At 28.3% G+C, this 22,083-nt stretch overlaps 2 protein-coding genes across 2 annotated transcripts; one reads left to right on the top strand and one right to left on the bottom strand.

Annotated features, from left to right (window-relative positions):
• Nucleotides 1-11,121: 11,121 nt before the first annotated feature.
• Nucleotides 11,122-13,732, top strand: LOC137811399 (remorin 1.4-like). The gene is made up of 5 exons (XM_068613131.1): nucleotides 11,122-11,341; nucleotides 12,201-12,251; nucleotides 12,329-12,416; nucleotides 12,755-12,836; nucleotides 13,306-13,732. Exons 1-5 carry the CDS (start codon nucleotides 11,200-11,202, stop codon nucleotides 13,504-13,506), a joined length of 564 nt encoding a protein of 187 aa, XP_068469232.1. The 5' UTR covers nucleotides 11,122-11,199; the 3' UTR covers nucleotides 13,507-13,732.
• Nucleotides 13,733-16,229: 2,497 nt separating this feature from the next.
• LOC137811398 (uncharacterized) lies at nucleotides 16,230-20,809 on the bottom strand. Its single transcript, XM_068613130.1, has 4 exons — nucleotides 20,257-20,809; nucleotides 19,183-19,314; nucleotides 18,968-19,084; nucleotides 16,230-17,053 (listed from the first exon to the last, which is right to left on the bottom strand). Exons 1-4 carry the CDS (start codon nucleotides 20,443-20,445, stop codon nucleotides 16,715-16,717), a joined length of 777 nt encoding a protein of 258 aa, XP_068469231.1. The 5' UTR covers nucleotides 20,446-20,809; the 3' UTR covers nucleotides 16,230-16,714.
• Between the last annotated feature and the right edge of the window lie 1,274 nt (nucleotides 20,810-22,083).

Genomic DNA, 22,083 nt, shown 5'->3' with positions numbered 1-22,083 from the left:
ATTAACACCCTCCCTCAAGCTGGGAATATATATCCTTCATTCCTAGCTTGGACTTAAGGTTCTTGAAAACAACAGGTGCCATGGGTTTAGTAAGAATATCTGCAGTTTGAAAGGCAGAAGATATAGGAAGCAATTTGAGGAGACCGATATTAAGTTTTTCTCTGACAATGACAATCGATCTCTATGTGTTTGGTTCTCTCGTGGAAAACCTGGTTGGATGCAATTTGAATGGCTGACTGATTATCGCAGTAGAGGGTGGCTGGTGAAGTGAAGGTGAGACCAAGGTCTTGAAGCATGTAGGTTAACCACTGAAGCTCACTAGTAGTAGCTGTTAGGGCTCTATATTCTGCTTCAGAGGAGCTCTTAGAAATTGTTTGCTGCTTCTTTGATTTCCAGGAGATCAGAGACTCACCCAAAAAAACAGAAAAACCAGTTATAGATTTTCGAGAATCAGAACAAGTGGCCCAATTTGAGTCACTATTAGCTTTTAAATGGATAGGACTATTGTTAGAAAGAAAAATACCAGAACCAGTGTTGCTTTTGAGATACCTTGATATTCTGAAAGCAGCTTGTTGATGAAACTTGGTGGGTGCAGAGACAAATTGGTTGAGATTGTTGACACTGAAGGCAATGTTGGGTCTAGTGTTTGTAAGGTAGATTAAGCGCCCAATAATTTTGCAGTATGCTGAGGTTTTGTCTTCATTGAGAGGAATACCTTCGGTTGACGAGAGGCGGGAAGAATGTGTCATAGGTGTAGGCATAGGTGCACAATCTTGCATTCCCGTTTCATGAAGAAGATCTATAGTGTATTTTCGTTGAATAAGATGAATTCCAGAACTGTTGCGGGCTACCTCGAGGCCTAAAAAGTAGGTGAGATCACCCAAATTCTTGATCTTAAAGGTCTGGTCCAGCATGTTGGTTATGTTAAGAATCTCAACACGATCATTCCATAAGCACAATATCATCCACATAAACAAGAATAATAGTAATGTTAGTGTCATGACGTTTTAAAAATAATGAATGATCAGCTGAAGATAAAATGTAGTTTTGTGAAATTAAAAAAGTTGACAGCTTTTCATACCATTGTCTTCCAACTTGCTTAAGGCCATAAAGAGACCACTGAAGTTTACAAACACTGTTGTTAGGAAGAAGAAGCCCAGGGGGAGGCTGCATGTAAACCTCTTCATGCAAGTCTCCATGTAGGAATGCATTATTAACATCCAATTGTGTAAGAGACCAGTTATATGCAGCAACAAGAGTAAGAAGGAGACGAAGAGTAGTTAATTTTGCAACTGGTGCAAATGTATCCAAGAAATCAAGACCTTCCAACTAGGGGTAACCTTTGGCAACCAAGCGTGCCTTGTAACGGTCTACAGTCCCATCTGATTTATATTTAATTTTATAAATCCATCTACAACCAATAGTCTTCTTACCAGGTGGAAGGGAAGTAATTTGTTTGATTGGCGTCAAAAGCATCTAATTCAACTTTCATTGCTAGCTACCAATAGGTTTGTTGAGAGGCTTCATTATAGTTGTGTGGCTCCATATGAGATGAAATAGAAAGAATAATATGCTTAAAACCAGGTGATAAAGCATGGTATGAAACATAATTTTGAAGAGGATAGTTAGAACTTACATTGTGTATAGCTGGCAAATCAGTTTGAAAATCTTCTAAATAAGCTGGAGGTCTCCTTGATCTTGTTGAACGCCGAGGGGGAGTATCAACAACATTTTCAACAATTGTGGTGGCAGTAGTTTCAACAGTATAAGGTGTAGTAGAAAAAGAGAGATCACATTTTGAATCATAATTGGGAGGTAGAGGTAAAGACAGATTATTTGGATTCTGTTGAACATCAATAGTCAATTGATATGGAAAATTAGTTTCATGAAAAATAACATGTCTTGAAATCTCAATTTTGTGATTTTTAAGATTGAGAAAAATATAGCCTTTGGTGTGGTGCTGGAAACCAAGGAAAACACCATGAACAGAACGTGCATCTAATTTCTTTCTATGTGAAGTGAGAGTGTTAGAGTAGCATAAACATCCAAAGACACGTAAATTTGAAAGATCACAAAGATTACCATTTAGTTTTTCATAAGGAGAAATTTTTTGTAAAAGGGGAGTAGGAGTACAGTTAATTAAGAAAGTTGCATGCTGCACAGCAAAGTTCCAAAACAAATGAGGTAGATGAGCTTGAAAAAGTAATGCACGAGTCACATTTAAAAGATGTTGATACTTGCGTTCAACAATGCCATTTTGTTCAGGGGTTTCAACACAGGTGGTTTGGTGAATTATACCTTTAGCAGAAAAAAAATCTTTCATAGCAAATTCAGCACCATTATCAATTCTAATAGTTTGAATAGTAGTTTTAAAGTGGTTTTCAATATAAGCAACAAAACTGACAATATGATTACGAACTTCAGATTTATTGTGCAAAAAAATGGTCCACATAAAGCGAGAGAAATCATCCACAATAGTTAAAAAATACCGGAACCTTGCATAGAAATAACAGAACACGGACCCCAAATATCCATGTGAATCAACTCAAAAGATTTTGAAGAACAGGAACTGCTTAAAGTAAAAGGAAGCTTATTCTGTTTAGCAGGATGACAAGTATCACAAACATCAAGCTTCTTAGCATAAATATAAGGGTATTTAGTGTTTAAAACCATCAATCTTTCATTTGAAACATGTCCCATTCTATGATGCCACAAATGTATGTCCTTAACAGTACAATGTAAAGCAGGAACAATATGAGGCGCAACAGTATTTCTAAAAGTATAATGTTAAAAAACATACAATCCAGTTCTAGCATCAACTAAACCAATCCTCTCTTTGGTTTGAGTGTCCTGTATCACACAGTTTATGGATGAAAAAAATTAAATTGCAGTTGAGATTAGAACACAATTTAGAGGTGGAAATCAAATTAAAAGCAAATTGGGGAATGTACAGGACATCAGTAAGGTAGAATTTGAGATTAAAAACAATCGTACCAGAATTTTTAGCAAAAATATTTTGGCCATTTGGTAAACTAATTTGAACAAGAGTTATACTTTTATATGTATTAAAAGCAGATAAAGAGGTGCAAACATGATCTGTTGCCCATGAATCTAAAATCCAGTAATTTTCAGTTTTCTTTATACTATTGGAAGCATGAATGTTACCCATGGGAGATTGGTCCGTTGCTTTGTTTGTGAGATCAACAGTGAAGGATCCCACCTGTTTCACATGAGTTGGATTTGTTGGAGTGTTGCAGGAATGTTGCTTGAATAGTTCGGACAACACTTGATATTGTTGTCCAGAGAGATAAAAATCTCTATTTTCCTGTTTCTTTTGAGAATGCTCAGAAACAACTTCATCAGTAGTAACAAAAGTATTAATTTGACCAGTTTTACCATTGTAGAATTTGTACCCAGGAGGGTATCCATGCTTTTTGTAACAAGCGTCAACCGTATGACCATTTCTACCACAGTGAGTACACATTTTTCTGTTATTTTTATAAGTCCTATTATCTTGTCCAGGAAAACCAACTTTACGGAAACACACATTCTCAGTGTGGCCAGTTTTTCCACAAAAACACAAACACCAAAAGCATTATTACGATTGGAACTAACACTATTAATATTGGTTACAGAGAAGTTGTTAGCCAGTTGACGTTCTTACTGAGCCACTAAAGAAAAAATATTGGGAATAGGTGGTATGGGTTCCATTAAAAGGACATGGGACTTGATGTTATGGTACTGTTCATTTAACCCACGCAAGAATTGCATAACTTGATCCTCACATTTTCTTTGACTAATAATCGAAGCAACAGAACAAGTACATTTAGTTTGACAAATGCACACAGGATTGGGTCTAAAATTGTCTAGCACATCCCAAATGATTCTAAGTTTAGTAAAATATTTTGTAACAAACAAATCTCCTTGATTTAAAGATACTACTTCAGATTGCAAGTCAGAAATTCTAGATAGATCTCCCTGGGAATATCTAGTTTTTAAATCGGTCTAGACATCAATGGTCATATCCATCCATATAATACTCTGTCTAATAGGAGTAGAGACATAATGCACTAGACAACCATGTTGTTACACCTTTGCTAAGCCGAACACGTTGGTTCGTTCTTAGCTGGGCAGGGATGTGAACCAAGAATGAATTCCACTTTGTTCTTTGCACTCAGCGTCGTCACCACTGATGTGCTCCAAGAATGATAGTTTGTAGAGTCGAGCACCGGTGACACTAAGGGGGCAGCAGGATTTTCATTTGGATGTAGGTAAAGGAAACTATTCACCGATTGGCTCTGTTGCTTTGAATCTCCTTCCGCCATACCTAAAGAGAAAATCAGAAAAAAAAAAATTAGGGCAAGAAAACAATTTAGAGAAAGAAATTTCAAAGTGCACATCAGAGCTCTTCAAAAAGAAGAGCTCTGATACCATAATACGATTATAATTTCTGAAATGTGATGAAGAAGAATTTAGCGGCACCAAGAGAATGAAAGTGTGCAGTGGTGAGAAAGAAAAGCGTAAAGCAAAACGTGAAGAATACGGGGATAGAGAGCAAGAAAAAGAATCAGATATAGTATATTATTGTTTCTGTGTGTAAAAGATACAAATAAAAGGTAATATAAAAGAGACATGGGCTAACAGGATAAGGCCCAGAGAAAAGCGTTACACAAAGAAAATATAGGACCCAAGAAGAAGCCCAACAATATGATTAACAACTCCTTCTCTATTGTAAAACGGATTTGAAGAGTCAAAAGTTGGATTTTGTTAACCATTGTAAATTACATATTTTTTATAGTGTTAAATCACTCATCAACATTATTGATGATATTATTGTTGTTTTTATTCACAGAGATAAAGCAATACAACTATGCACCATTTTTTTATGAACACTAGACTAGAGAAGACTTGTTTATTCTAAAGAAGTCAAAATAAGAAGCATAATTTTCTCAACCAAATCCCTCATTTCCGTAATAAACAACATTTTCATTCCCAACACATGTGCTATAATTTATATGTGAAAAATTATGGAGCTTTTTGTCCCTTTATTATTGGACCTTCCTTCCTCGTTTTCCAAGATAGAGAAAAAAGTAAATTCATGCAAGTGTTTATTTCAAGACATTTATGTTTATTTCTGGAATAAAATTCTTGGAAATATAACTCTGAGAATGATATTCTTTAGGAAAATGTTTGGTTGATAAGTACATTTTTCTTGTTTGAGTTTTCTTATATTATCGCTAATCATTAGTTTGAAAACAAGTAACAGCTTCTGGGGATATATTGACATTTCCACTTAAATAAAATTTATTTTCCATCAAAAGAAAATATTCAGCTTCTTTATAAATTAAAATTAACATATATAAAAAAATTAAATTAAATTAACTTATAAATAAGTTTAAAAAATTATACAAATTACAGTAAATAGGTTTTGCAGAATAGTTTATGTATAAATTAGTTTTAATATATGAAAAATAATATTTTATTTTCTATCTTTCCTGCTAAAGACATATAAACGAAACCGTTTTCTAGACATAACTTATCACAATAATAAAATTTACTAAATAGAATAAGGAATTAAAAATAATCTTATAATAAAAGTGATATAATTAAAATAGCATTTTAATATTTTATCTATTAAAATAAATCAAAAAAAAGTTATCCAAGTTTTATTATAAAATATGTATATAATTTTAGTTTTTTTTTTCTTTGCCTTTTCTTATAAATTGGATTTCATCTTTTATGAGATTGATTATTAGAGTTCATTTTTTGGATTCGTAAAACCACCCAATCCATATTTTTGTTTAGATTAAATTCTTTTTTGCTTTATTTTTTCTTTTGAATCCGTTTTTAATATTTAAGTTTAAGGTTTAATAATAGTATTATTTGAAAATAACAAGTTTTAAAAAAAAATATAAATACTTAAAAAATAAAAAATAACATCTAAAGAATAATTTTCCTAGAAAGACATTTTATATTAAATAGTTGTAAATAAAATCTTATCAGATTTTTCTTATTTTTAAGGGGTTTACCAATTTTCTATCTAAATCTTCTCCTGTAGTCCCATCCTTACAACATAATGAAACAGATACTTTTCTTCTTCAAATGTCACTCTTAGAAAGACAACTTTTAAAAATGACAGCTTAAACATACAAAATTTTAAGTTTACTATCATTGTAAAATATTATAGATATATTTAATCATAATTTCCTTTTTTAATTAATTAATAATTTGTTGTTATATTTAATTTTAGATTTTTAAAATACGCTACATATTTAAAAGAGACAAATTCTTCTATACCTATATATATATATATATTGAATTTCTCATTATAATTATATTTAGTATACACAAATTTCTTCTTATTTTATTTTTATTTAATATTTTATTTTATTAATTTATTTTGGTTATTTTGTCATTTTGTAATTTCATAGTTAAACAAAACAGTTTTTTAGTTTTAAAAATTTATTTTATTTTATTTATTTTATAATTATTTAAATTTAAAACTAAAAAATATTAATATTAAATTTGAAAAAAATTGTTTAAAAAACGTGCACTACATTTATTTTAAAATAATGAGTCAAGTAAAACTTTGAATTGAAAAGTTATTTGATTGAGAATCACTTTAATTCCCTTAGGTACAAAACAATGAGAGGAGTGTGAGAAAAAAAAACAAAATGAATGCAAATCACAAAAATTTAGTTTTTTTTTTTTCATTCTCACCTATTTAAAGGTATTTCTTATTAAACCGATGTCTTATTTTGTACTGATAAATCAATACATGTTGCATAAAATATGATTGTTTAATGGTTAATGTTTCTCATTTTTATTTCTTTTACTTTGTTTTTTATTTTTATACCACGAGTGGAGGTAGAAGAGGAAAAAAAATATATAAACAAAATATTCAAAACTGTTACTTGAATACACATGGATAGATGCGAATATACAACATTGTTGGAAAGAAGAGGAAAAGGATTAAAAAAATATATATTTTCTTAGGGTTTCTTAGTGGAGTTTTTCTTCTTATTCTTCTTTTTTTCCCTTTTCATTATTATATTTCTCTTTTTTAGTTTTATATTAATAACAAATCAAAATTAGTGATTTACAAGTATTGAGTATGAGACAGATTACAAGTTACGTAATTGCGTTGATATAATTATGTTCATTGTCTTATAATTTATTTTTTAATTCAATATATATTTTTTACTATAACTTAATTATTAAAATTGTATGTTAAAACTCATAACTGATGAGCAAAATGTTTCTATCTTATTTTTTTCTTAATGATATTTGATATTAATCTGAATATTTTTATCTGAGATCAGTCGAGACTTTTAATACAATTAAGATAAGTTAGAAATCTTTATCGCTGTCAAAAAGAAAACTTAATTATATACATTTTTTAAATATTAATTAAAATCTCGAAATGGTTAAATTAAAAAATTATTAATTTTCTACTTTAATTATAATTAAGCATAACTTAATTTATGGATATCAATAATTTAATTAAATTTATAATATTATTATATATTTAAATTCTTCAAATAATACAATATAAAATTAATCTTTTAAAATTATATTTTTAAATTTTAATTTAAAGATTTAATTAATAGACCAACTTATCCCACTCTATTTATGACTCTATTTATTATTTAAACTCAGATCTATTCTATCACTCAATTATCTCATGCATGTTTGTTTATGTGGATATGTTATTTACAATTAAAGACATTAAAAAATATCAATTATTTGAATCTAGGATTTTGTAGGAAAAGAACTGATGATATAAGTTTGAAAATTATCATCTTCTTTTAAAATGAAGAGAAACAAAAGAAAAATCATGTTAGCATGGGATTATTTTGAATTTATCTTTATTAAATAAATTTAACTAACATAGATATTTTAATAAAATGAAATAATAATAAAATAAATTTTGAATACAAAAATATATGTACTTATTTATAATAAATAAATTATATAATAATTATTATTATAAATATAATAATACTATTTACATTTAATATAAAAAGATTTTTTAATTACAATTTTAAAATTTATGAATATTTAAATTATTTATTTTTATATAACAATTGACAATTTTTTCATATATTCAAAATTTTAAATGTACATTATTTTTTGGTCAAGTAACTTGTATTTTTTTTGTCAGAAAATAATTATTGAACTATGTCAAATTATACTATAGCTAATTTTAATTTATCAAAATTTATACAAAAATATATAATATTTTATTATTATATTTTTTAAATACAAAGGTAAATTGTAATCTTACATTTTACACTTAAATAAAATAAAAATATTCTCACAACTACCATCACTTAACTCGTCAACTTCAATAAATTATCCTTTTTAAAAATTCACTTTAACGTACCACAATCCAAACACACTAATTTTTTATATTTTTCTCTTAAATCTTCACACATTCACTTAAATCCTTATATTTTCACTTCTTACTTTAAATAAAACCTTAGTATTAAACTTGTGAACATGATGTGTCTGTCATCATAACCGTAAAATTAAATTAAATACGCTTCATATGTCATGTCCAAAATAAAGTATTTTCTAACTTTTTAAACTAACTCCATATAATATCAAACAATCGATAGCTTGAGAGTATATAATAAGTTCTCTCATTTTCAATTTCTTTCTTTCTGTCATCTCTTTTCACATTCAACTCAAATAAAATTTTGAAAATTACCTTAAGTAGGTATCTATATATTTATAAATTAATCATAAACAATCAAACTGAAAAACCTCAACAACTAAAAAATAAAAACAATATTAGTTTTATTATTGGATTGAATTAAATTTCATATACAACCGATTTTTAAAATAGATCAAAATTGAACAAAGTTGATAGTAGTATACACACAATTTTATCTATCAGATTATCATACTATCGTTTTTGTATCGGTAGATATTTATTAAAGTACTATATTAGTCTTTTCTTTTTATAGTATAAAATAACAAAAAGATAAAATATAAGAAAAATCAAACTATCTAATTTAATAAATTTATCAAAATAATAGAATAAAAATATATGTTTATATATGTAAATAAAAAAAGTAGTATAAAAATTTGACTACAATATTAGAAGTTGAACGTTTAAGTCCCAATTTATGACATGTGGCTGTGGGGTTGAATTTACCATAACATAGTTATGTTGAAACATAAATATTCTAACCCGGTATTATTGGCGATAGAAATTATTTTTTAAGAATTTAATTAAATTTATATTAATTTGGGGCTGGTTAATTTGGTATTATCAAACATATATATTTATAATTTTCTATAATTTAATATTATTTATTTTTTACATAAAATATTATATTAGTTAGTGAGTTGTATATTACATGGTGAATTGTGATGAAATATTCAATATTTTTAAAATTACTTTTATTAAATTGATATTTTAATTAATATGTGTAAATTAATTTTATAATGCGATTTATATCAAATGGATTTTGAGTTTTGAACATGAATATGATTTAATAAAATAAAAAAAATTATTGATTAATGTAAAAAGTTATATTATATATATAGATTATGATATTTAATAAACATTTATTTTGATGAAGATTGAGAAATAATAGAAATAGGTCATGAAAAAAAAGTTGTTCACTATTAACCATTAAGAAAAAAAAATGAAAAAGAAAGGAATGAGAAGAGATAGATGAAGAAAAAAAGTTAAAAAAAAGAAAAAAAGTTAAAAAAAAGAAAAAAAGTTAAAAAAAAAATATTCACATATAGACTCTCATGGATCAAAATAAATGTCTTTTTATCTCTATTATAATTAAATATGTAATATGAGAATAATAGTTGGTAAGATCTCATGATGATTGATGATATGCATTGTTCATTATTGTATGTTTTTATTTTACATAACATCCTAACTAACTTACAATAATATTATATATTTTTTGTTTTATCTATTTTTTAAGCTTGGTTTACATCAAAATATATATATATATAAATTATCTAAAGATTATAATGCACATAAAAGTATAGATAGAAAAAACTTATATTTTTCAAGGAAATAAAGTTCCACTATTCCACCATTTAATTTATATATTTTAACTTAATAATAAAAGCTTATAAAACAACTTATAGTTTCTAAAAACTAAAACAAAGTATATGAAATCACACATACAAAGTATAAATAAATAGATAAACATATAACCTAATATAAACCATTACTAAAAAAATATTAAATAAAAACTAAATATAACAAATAACTATTTTTTTGTTTAAAATTATTTTTATTTAATAATTTTTAAATAAAACATTTAAAAGAAATCCTAAGATAAAAAAAAAAATTATTACTACGATCTAGTTTCGTTCAATATTATTTAAAATTTTATAATCTACTATCCACAAAGAAAATAAAATAAAAATTCTATTTATTTATAGTATTTAATTTGCAAGAAAACAAAGATTCTCTATATTTTCTTGTTTTAAATTTTGTTTAAAGTATGACATGAAGTTTGACGTTAAAACATGAAGAAAGAGTCGTATGCACATGTCATTGTGGTATATGAGATTATAAAGTGAATGAATCTAAAAGCGCGTCACTAAATGGTGTAAAATATAAGCAACCGCTTATAGAGTCAAATTTTGAGTTTTATATAATCATCTTCAATTGTCACAAAATAATCACTAGATGTAGGTGTAATTAGTTTTTGGATTTTGCTAACATTAATTTTAAAATTATTTTACTTCAATACAGATATGGAAGGGAGGGGTGATTTAAAAATATATTAATCAAAACTGATTTACTTTTAATAAAAAATTACTTAAATTAATTTTTAAAATCTCTCACCTCCCTTATAAATGAATCAAGAAGATTGAATATAATCTAATAACAATATATAATATATGATATGTATTAAAAAAAGTGTTATAATGAACAAGAAAAGACAAAATCATAGGTAGTAACTAACTAAGTAACTACTATTAAACACAAGAATGCCGTGAATATTCGCGTACTTGTGTTTGGGCCCAACTTGAAACTTCGCCGCGCCCTTACGTTGTTGTGCAAGACGAGGCTACCCTGTCACTCACAACCTTGTTATTTACAATTTTCAACCTTTTGTCCAATCTCTTCAATCTTTGCTATGCTATATATTTAACTTCATAACACTCCTCATCTTCATCCATTGCATCTTCCACAATAAGCAAGACATCATGGGAGAAGAAGTCTCAAACAAAACAGAAACAGAGTCACACTCTGCTGTTGTCGACTCTGTTCCTCCTCTTCAGGAAAAAGAATCAGATAAACCCGACCCTTCAAATGAGAACGTAACTTCTCCTTCTCCACCTGTTCAAAGTAAATCTCTAACTCTTATGACTGTCTCTCATCCCGCTTTCTTTTACTTCTTGACACTTTTCCAGAGAGACTATAATATATGGAAAGCAGAATCTGAATATGAATTTGTTTACTAAGCTTAACAGAAACTCACTTTATGCATGGCTTTTTTTTTTCCTTCTGGTATTTAGTCAAATCATAAAGGATGCTTCTTGCTAGTGTTTCTATAAACTCTTCTTTCTTGGTGATTAGCGTGTAGATTAAAAGTAGAATTGACGATCATGACGCTCTGTTTCTTTTTTTTCTTGACTCTTCTCTTTATTTAGTTTGTTCGAAGTTAATAAAGTTTGAAGAAGAATTTGTCCGGTGGCTGTACTTCTCATGTGTTCAAAAGGGTTTTCTCATCATATTACATATTTCTTATCTCTAGATTTTATCTGCCTCTTTCTTTTGAACCTTTTGATTTATCTAGTTTGTTTATCTTTTTGGGTACCTGTTTGAGTTTTTTTTTATTCTTTCTGCTTTGGTTGTCATGAAAATTTTTTCCCTCAGAATTAATTTCAAGGTTTGTTTGGTATTGTCAACTGTACAATAAAAGGAAAGTAGTTTTTCTTCCAGGAACTGCAACTCTTTATTTATCTTTGGTGGTAGAATATTATAAAATGGGAAATCGAGAAGAACTTTAAGACAATTTTATTTTTTTTTAAGTTAAGACTTTTGCTGTTAAAATTCCCTTCTGAAGCAGAACATATTTACTTCGTGTTGTTTTAATGCTTCTATTATATTCTTCTATGTGTGTATGGTAATTTACATCATTAGGCATGCAGTATTATATATTTTATCCAACTACTATTCATTCTCTCCATCGTGTTTTTTTCAGAGGTTGAAGATCATGCTGCTGAAAAGGATACAGAGGATTCAGTCAGCAAAGGTCATTCTCTAACAAATCTTTTATGTGCTTATTGAAGGTTCAAGAGAAACGTAACCCTTTTCATATTGTTTCACCAGATGTTATGCTTGCAAGAGTTTTAACAGAGAAAAGATTGGCTTTAATTAAAGCATGGGAGGAAAGTGAAAAGACAAAAGCAGAGAACAGGCGAGTTGTCATCTTAAATAATCAGCTAATAACTATTGATGATAAATCTTCATGTATCTAACATAATCCAAATCAAATATTATTCTTTTTTGTTCATTCACTAGAAACATGCTTCATAAGAAAATGCTTGTTTACCATTTTCACCTATAGTTTGGAGTTATTTGGTTCCATTGGTAAATGCAATGTTTCATCATTGAAAAGGGTTTCAAATATCTCAATTCTTTGGTAACTCTTTAAGTTTATCCATTACTTTGTATCACCTCTGACTCAAAACTTTTTTCAATAATTTTATGGATAAATTTCTTATATATTATTCAATTTTCTCATTGATCATTCAGGGCATACAAGAAGCATTCTGCTGTTGAGTTGTGGGAGGATAGCAGGAAAGCATCAGTAGAGGCAGAACTGAAGAAAATTGAGGTGATTAACTACATGTACAAAGACACTAATAATTACATTACTGAAACAACTAATTTTAGAGATAAAAATAGTTAGTTATTATTTGATTAAATTAGAGATATTTTAAAGACTAAAAAATTATTGATATCTAAAGTAATTTTTATTAATAAAAATTTATAAACTATTTTTTAAATTGATATTTATTAATTATCAAAGTTTTATCTACTAATATCTTAAATTCTAAATATTAGTAGTTAAAATCTTAGTAACTAATTTAGATATCAATTTATAAATTATTTTATAAATTTTTATTAACAATAAAAACTACTTTAGATATTAATAATTTTGTAGTCTAAAATAGTGTTTAATTTGATTAATACAATAAATGATTATTTTTTTATCTAAATTTAGTTGTTATTTAATGAATTTTTTTATAGTGTTAACCTTATTTGAACAGTTGATTAAAGTTGAAAAAAATTGTTTTGAACAGGAAAACATGGAAAGAAAGAAGGCTGAGTATGTTGAAAAGATGAAGAATAAAGTTGCTGAAATTCACCGGTTAGCTGAAGAGAAAAGGGCAAATGTTAAGGCTCAGAAAAGGGAAGAATTTCTGGGAGTAGAGGAGACAGCTGAAAAGTTTCGAAGCCGTGGAGTTACACCAAGGAAATTCTTTGCATGCTTTAGTGCCTAAGTTTCTTAGGCATATGAAGGAACAAATTCTCTTTAGATTTGTTATATGTTGTTACACATTTTAATATTGCTTGCTGTGCTGTTTTTTCCTATGTACTGTTTGAAGCTGTTGTTCATTTGAAGAAGACAAACTAGCATAGAAATAAGGGAAGAAGAATTTGTCTCCCATAATTTTTAAAAATATTACCAATTTACTCTTATTATGCTATTTTAATTCTTTCTTAAAATAGGTGCTTTTTCATGTAATTATAATTAGTTTTTTGCCTTTCAAACTTTGTCTTCAAACAATTGCATTTAAACCATATATTAATCGTATAATTATTTATTTACATTTTATCAGTATTCAATCATTAGTTTTACATGATAAGAAGAAAAATTGATATAAGAGTAATTGGTTTAATTGATCTAGAAGTGAAACTTCTTAAAATTTGTGATTTTCAATCAATTTAAGTAAAAAGAAAGTGTTATTAACATTTCTTATTTAATTTATACTTATTCCCATCCTATATAGTATTACTCTTTACTACCCTATCTTCAACATTGTTTCATAATTTTAAAAGCCTTCGAATAAGTAAGTAATGGGATGTTTTCTTGAAATATTTTGCTTTAGGGGAGAAAGTTTAAGCTAATTATTTTATAGTTAAAAGATATAATGGTTATATATATAATATAAATTTTATATTAAAAGGTGATAAAGTAAAAACAACAACTTTGATTTGATCAATTTTTTGTTTTGAGTATTTTTCTACCTCAAATATCTAATTCTTTTTGTTTGTCATATTGGATGCATGTGTAGTTTGCACGGTTGCATGTGACATTTGAGTCCAATAAATGAATATTTGCTGGTCTAGATCTCTAGTTATATATTTAGTCTGCAAACTAGGTTTTTTGAAATCAAATTAGGACTTTTAACTTTTTAGATATTTTAGAACAATTCTTTTAAAGAGTAAAGAAGTTAAGATAAGGAAAATTAATTTAATTCATTGTTTTGGAAATAATTGATATTGTGAGAATAAAACTAGAAGAGATAAAATCCTAGGACAATACAATATTTGGATTTTAGTTTGTGATGTTAAAATTGAAATTTAATTGTACGATTAAGTTTGAAGATTGTAAATTCTGATGATACCATGAGAGGTATTGTTGGCAAGGATTATATGAGATGGATAATGTATTAGGTTTATGTAAACCATTTTGCTTAGTAATATATTAGTTTAGATTGAGTTATTGATGTTGCTTTAATTTAGTGAGATATTTGATATTGGAATGCTATATTGTTTAATAGATTAAATTCAATTGAATTAAAAGAAGTATATTTAAGTGCTAGATTAAAGGGAATTTGGTTTAAAATTATTTATTTTAGTTTTATTAAAAATAAAGTGTTTCAGTACCGTCAATATAGTCTTACATCACTTTGGAATCGAAGTCAAGGGTAATTTATATACTCATTCTTTCTCCAACACAACAAAGCACTTTTAAGGATAAAATTGTGACAGAGCACCGACTTTTAAAACGGATAATACTTCAGATGTGGTGATTAACTCTAGCGATAGTTGAACCTTTGAGGGAGGATGAATGAATTATAATGCTACATAAATATTTTAGAATGAAATTATGCATTTTAAGAATGTTAATTTAATAATAAATTAAAAGATGATAATTTAAGAGAAATCACTTTGTGATTCAATCTTAAAATCCCAAATAAGTGGAATTAGTTATTAGCAAGAAGGTAAATCTATGTTAATGTGATGCAAACACAATTACTTTTAAGCATAGTGAGTTACCTATTATCCATAACAAAAGTTATATATATTTATATAAATAATGTTGAGTTGATAAGTGAGGTGAATATTATTGATTAAATAATAGTATGTACATTCATTACTTTTATTTAATTTACCTTATGAGCTATTTATAGTATCGTTTGATATATTAGTGAGAATGTTTTGATACACAAACAAATGACCATACAAAATAAAAGAAAATGGTTTAAATATTTATATTTTCATATTTTTTTAATCTTTCTTATTTTGAATGTAATATATATGAATCATTTTGTAAATATCAAGTTTGAATATATAGAATCATAAGATTGTATATCTTTAATGTTTAATTTGAGGATGTTAGACTTGACTTTGTGTTTTATAGTTTTTTGCATTTTGATATGTCTGAATCTAGCTCTATATTTTTAAAAGGTTTACTTTGATTATTTCTAACTAAAACGTGAAATTGATTAATAGAATTAACTGACACGTCCATTAACTTTTTGAAGGTATTAGTTAAGAAAAAAAGGAAACTTTTTTTAAAGAATAAAGTATATAAATGAATGTTTTTAAAACATTAACTCTATTAATCAAAATCAGAGATTTTATGGCATTCGTGCTACTGCATTTTATGTCAGTGAAGTAAGGAAGTGCGCACCACTGCAGAGCCTTTCTAATTTTAGCAGAAAACATTTTAAACCGCAATTAACTGCCTTTAATAACCATGGGTTAATCATCAGAAGAGAAGCTGAATAAAGAGATGAAAACTATTTACAAAATATTTGAAGTACGAGGCTTTTGAAAGGACCAAGTTCAATGGTTGGCAATGTAACGGAGTTGGAATAGAACATTCATTATAGTTACTTAAATAGTTTATAACAATTGATACATTTGATGAGTAAAGAGAGTTCAAGGTACCACTTTAGCCAAACGCAACAATAGATCATTTTTGCGCACTATATGTGAAAACGGGTCATACTTCAATAGCAATATAGATCATAACACCTTATTAAGATCAGCAATAAACACGGAATGATGAATACATCCTTAATGTGTATAAAGTAAAAAAAAAAATTGTTAACAACGGTAGAAAGTACCAATAAGAACCTCTTATGAATGTTTTTCACTCAGCCAATTGATCGTGTTTGCTAACATGGTTCGTCGTGTGCCCTTTTGTTTTAGAAAAAACACCAGAAGATGGAATCTGGCCATCGTTACCCTTTGGCCTTAGAATCGTGTATAAGTATAGATAGAAAGAATGCCTTGAATTTGCTATGGCCATTGTTTACCTCCAACTGATTCTGTACATCCCAAACCAGAAGCAGTTTGTTAACAAATAAAAAAGCCCATACCCAACTGAACGACATAAAGACTTTCTAACCACATGTTTTATGTCAACAGATGAGCTATATGAATTCATTCACCACTCGCCACTTGTTCATCGACTCAGGAATTATTTAAATTCTGAAAAAGCTCCGGAAGATGGGCATTAGTCAGCTTGGTCCTCTTAGTGATTTCATTCTTCTTCTTAGGTTTAGGCTTTGTTGAAATGCCTTCCATTTGCGCTGCACTCCTCCTCTTTGCAGTGTTAGTAGCAGGCTTCATTCCATTCTTTTGTAGATCCCTCTCTATGTCAATCATATCACGAGGCAATTCAATCCCCCGGAAAAGCTGTTTTAGGTCATCATCCACCTTCATGGGCACTTTAGGATCATTCGGGTAGGCAATGTCCTCTTGCGAGTCAAAGTTAGATAACAGCCAAACCTCCCTTGAAGCTTTCAAAGCCTAGAGAAACCAATAACTTTTATAAGGTCTTGTTCCGTGAGAAACCAATCATTTACTAAATTTTGACTCCTCACTGCCTCTAAGAAAATCACCTCACCGCTACAAACCATCCAAGTATTAGATCTTGCAAATCAAATTTTTGAAGTAGTTCCATTCTTTGAATATTTCAAAAAAAGAATACCACAAAGTTCACTCATGTACTATTATCCCAGTATCATGTAAACCTCTAAGAAGCAGAGACACAGAATGGTCTTTCAAGAAAAGAACAGAGACAAACTAAAGTACGCAAACGAAGGAGACATGGAAAGACTAAACAAATAAATTTCAATTGCAATGTTCTACAAAATGGAATACCACTCTAATAAATACTTGGTACAAAACTGAACCCCCTTCAGGTAAGACATTCAAAGTTCAACTTTTTGCTCAAGTATCGGAGAATTCAAAATCCCATATACGAGAAAAATCAATTTCCATACCAGCCATAATGGAATAATTCAATATTGGCAACTCGAGGTTGATAGAAAGGGGTAAAATGATTTTAAAATCTCATTCATGTGCAGTTCTAGTGAATAAGCAAATTAGTCCATAAATCAAGATCACATTTAGTTCACCCAAATTTTCTAGTTTGGCACCTACCCTTAACTGACATGAACATATTTTAAAGTTGTAAGATTCCAAAGTTTATTTAAAGTTGCAATTTTGACTTTCTATCCTTACGTTTTATATACTCACAACAAGATGGTATAAGCAAAAGTGCTAACCATATTTGAAACTCAATCTTTTTCAACTATGTCATTCATTGCTTTCAAAATAATAATATATAAATTTAAAGTAGGAAAGACAACCTCTGTATCTATAGTGGTCTCTTCAAGTTATGCTAACATAGCACAATTTTATGTAGATTTAAGGTGTGGAAATCTCATTGTGGTGGAGTTTTTGTAAATTAGAGAAAACTTTATTTTAAATAATTTATTATTTTTATGGCATCCACAATATGAATTTGCCTAAATAGAGTTTCATTGCATGAAAAAGCAAAGCTTTCAAGTACAAACTTCAAAATAAACGAAAAAAAATGAAAAGCTATTTAGAATGTGCTTGAAAGCACAAATAAAGGGTGAAATATACACTTGGACCTGTTCCTTTCCTTGAAAGAGCTAAGACCACAGGGTAGGTATAATATAACTAGTTTTTAAACTATATTTACACTATTTTAATTTGTCCATATAACAGGTAAACCTACCATCATAAAAGAACTTCACACCTCTCCTGCAAAAGCATTTGATTTTTATTCTTAACAAAATGAAATTTAAACCTAACTCATCCCTAAAACCAACTTGTAAGGTGAACTTTGCACTCACTTGTAGACTATAATTTGACTTTGTCTTTAATCAATATGGGCTTTTCAACACATTCCCTCATGGCAAGGACGTAACATCTTGAGCACGGGACTAGGGAAAGCCCGATAACAGGTGACACGATGCTCACATCTTGTTAGGATAAACTCTAAATAACTTTGATAGCATTTTAAGAAGGTGAAATTTAAGTCTAACTCAACCAAAAAAACGACTTGTAAGCTAAGATTTATACGTACTTATATACTATATTTTGATCTTTTCTCTAGTCGATGTAGACTCTTCAACACTTATATCCATCCTTGATATTGCTCATAACATTTGATTATTTAAACTTCTTTCACATGTACAGTGATTAGTGATTTTAGCACAAATGATTTATCCTAAAATTCAAATATGCATGGGAAGAAATCAAATCTGTGAGATATGAATACCTGCACAACGAGCCAAGGCAAATGTGGTAGTGAAAAATATATCTATATTCAAAATCCCACCAGTGCAATTGAAAAATGAATGCCAAGAAAAATTCAAGCAAAACAATTAACTAACAAGAATAATTTACCTGCAAGTCTTCCATCACAGTTGGGTAAGAATCTTTTAGGTCAACAACAGCAATGCCCTCTGGAAACTTACGTACCAGGAAAAGCAGCTGACTTTTGTCCCTAACATCATGCTTGGACTGCAGAGAAAAAGCAATGCCAAGTATCACAAACCAAACTACGGACCTAAAACTGAAACATGAAAGGTACAGTACATATACACGTTGATAAAAGTTACCTTGTAAGAGAATTTTTCCCCATCATATTTTATTTTTGGGTTTTTCCTCATACTCTCAAAAACATCTTTATTAGCTCTCATGTCCACGTAACACGCTTCATTTATTTGCTCCATCGTTAAAGCCTTTCGGGTCTGTAAAGCAAACATAAGCACAAACACTGAGCATCAATGACACTCACTAACCACAATTTAGAATGATCATCAGACACAAAGTAACTTACAGAAGGCTAAAAGAAAAGCATACTATGCACCATGCATTTCCCAATAATCAACAACGTAATATTAAAAATAGCCAAAATGAATTCAATTTTTCAATAAAATATTATCATTAATTCACTTTCATTGTGATTTGCAATGTACTCTTAGTGTGAATTCTGATAAAGGCTTTCTATTTTGAATTTCTTAACTGTCTTTAGGACACTGGTAAAGATCCTTAAAATTAAACATTTTTTTAGAGACCACAAACGTCTTTCACGATAAACAATTTTATTAAAGTAAATTAGGACAATTATGTGTACTGAGTATAACCCAGTTGCATACTTAACACTGCTGATTAAGCATTTTTTTATAGACCACGGGTATTTTTCACTTTTCACGAGAGTCAATCCTGTTTGAGTTCGGATCACTATAAAGTATAACGAAACTGCATATTCGACACTGGTCATTGTGCATTTTTTAGAGAGCACAAGACGGGAGACGACAATACTGAGTCCGTTAGGATCATTGTGGGTTCTAAGAACATTCTTTTAGAAATCACAAGTATCTTACATGAAAGACAAAACTACTTGAATCGGTCAGGATCATCAAGGGTTCTATGTTTCAGCTGTATATTCAACACTGCTGATCAAGCATCTTTATTTAGAAATCACAAAAATCTTTCCCGAGAGACAATCCAACTTGGCTAATACAACCATGGGTGCTACGTACAACTTAGCTGTATATTTGCCACTACCTATTAAGCTAGAACAACTTTATACCAATTGATCCATTCGGTCTTTACTAAACATGATGAATAAACCACAACACAGATTTTTTAATCATATAGAAAAGATGGAATTGAAGAATTATATATACCTCAAAAAGGAGATCAATAACACGCTTCATCTGAGCCCCTACGGGGGCTTTGCGTATGCTATTAACATGTTGAAGTCTTTCCGTGTCGGTAGAGAATTTGACAGCACCTGGAGTTCTTCCATTGTTTGAAGCAGAGGAATTCTTCTCTGGCTGCCTTTTAAACCTGTTTGCCTTCTCCTGAAACGCCATCTGACAAAAAAAAATTGTAGTAATGGCAGAACAAGGTTTTACTCTCGGATTTGCAAATCGATCAACACCACTCTGAGATTTTTTATTATCTACTTTTCTTTGTCTATAATTTGGGGAAAATGCTTAATCAATATATGTTATTGTTCGTGGATCGAAATTGGAAAGGGAATCGAACAGGTGGTGAATGAATTTTGAAAAAGGTAGAGTAAGAGAAGATTGAAAGATATCGCAGGGAATTGGATTGTAAGGTGAAGAGGAGAAGATTGACAGGTTTTTCTCCTGCAGAAATTGAATCAACGCGGACATAGGAAGGTTCTCTTATAATACTACTCCATTATTTCGGCGCGTGCCAACCTCTTGTTCTATTTAACTAGGTTAAATCCCTATATTTTATTATGTAGACAAAAAAAAGATTTATACACTTTTGATTTTATCTATAATTTTGTGAATATACAATTTTTATTTATATCAAATTTTAATTGTACATTTTATTTTATCTTCTAATGTTGAAATATTTTATAATATATAATTATATGTAATTTTTTTTAAACCAATTTAATAAGATTGTGTTATTGTACAATTTCTAATGTTATATAGTTTATATAAAATTTTAGTTGTATATTTTATTTTAATGTTCATTGTATAAATATTTTATAATATATAATTAAATGAAAATTTTATTTTATAAATCGTTTAATAAAGTTGTATTATAGTGTACTTTGTAATATGTTATTTAAAGTTTACTGTAAATATTTTATAATATATAATTAAATGCAAATCTTATCTTATAAGTCGGTTTAATAAGGTTGTGTTATAGTTCACTTTTTAATATGTTATTTAGAGTTTACCCTAGCGAGTGTTTGTATTTGTGTTGCAGATCCCACATAGATTAAGACATTTTATAATATATAAATGAGTGTAAAATTTATCCTATAAAAAAATCATTATAAAATTAAATTATATTTAAAGTTTACTTCTTAATATTTATTTTTTTTAAATAAAATAATTTTTATTGGTTAATAATATACCATCCGACTACAATAACATAAAAAAAGCATTAAAGCTTATATTATTAGTATTTTTTTTAAAGAAATCAATGAGATGTTAGGTGATTTAAAATAACAATTTAAAAAAATATAAAACCTTGTGTGCAACTGAATTTTTCCAAGAACCTAAATTGTATATTCGTAGAACTATAAGAACCAAAAGTAAATTTTTTTAAAAAATGAAAAGTAAGTGCCGGTGTTATTCTTGTACTCTTTTAAAATTTTATTTTTTTTACTTTCTTTATTATTACCAGTGAGAACACAACATTTTTTATTTTTAATTTTTAGTATTATATATATATATATATATATATATTTAAATATAAATTTATGTGTATTTGTATGGACGAGATATATGTTATTGGGTTTCAATATATTTAAGGAAGAAAAGAGATAAAATAAGAAAGAAAAAATGAAAAAACTGCTATACATTTAAAACTGCTTATGATAACTGTTTTAGATAGGAGAATCAATCCCTCTACTCTCCTGTCTGTTAAATGATCACAAATAAAATAAAATTTTAAAATTAAAAAACTGCTTATTTAATAAAGAAGAATATCAGTTTAAAAGAGTAAAGTAACTAATCTCTTCC

The sequence above is a fragment of the Phaseolus vulgaris genome, chromosome 2 (assembly GCF_000499845.2).
Source record: "Phaseolus vulgaris cultivar G19833 chromosome 2, P. vulgaris v2.0, whole genome shotgun sequence".
Lineage (NCBI taxonomy): Eukaryota > Viridiplantae > Streptophyta > Magnoliopsida > Fabales > Fabaceae > Phaseolus > Phaseolus vulgaris.
The sequence above is the reverse complement of the archived record's forward strand: the minus strand, read 5'-3'. Positions and strand labels throughout refer to the sequence as shown.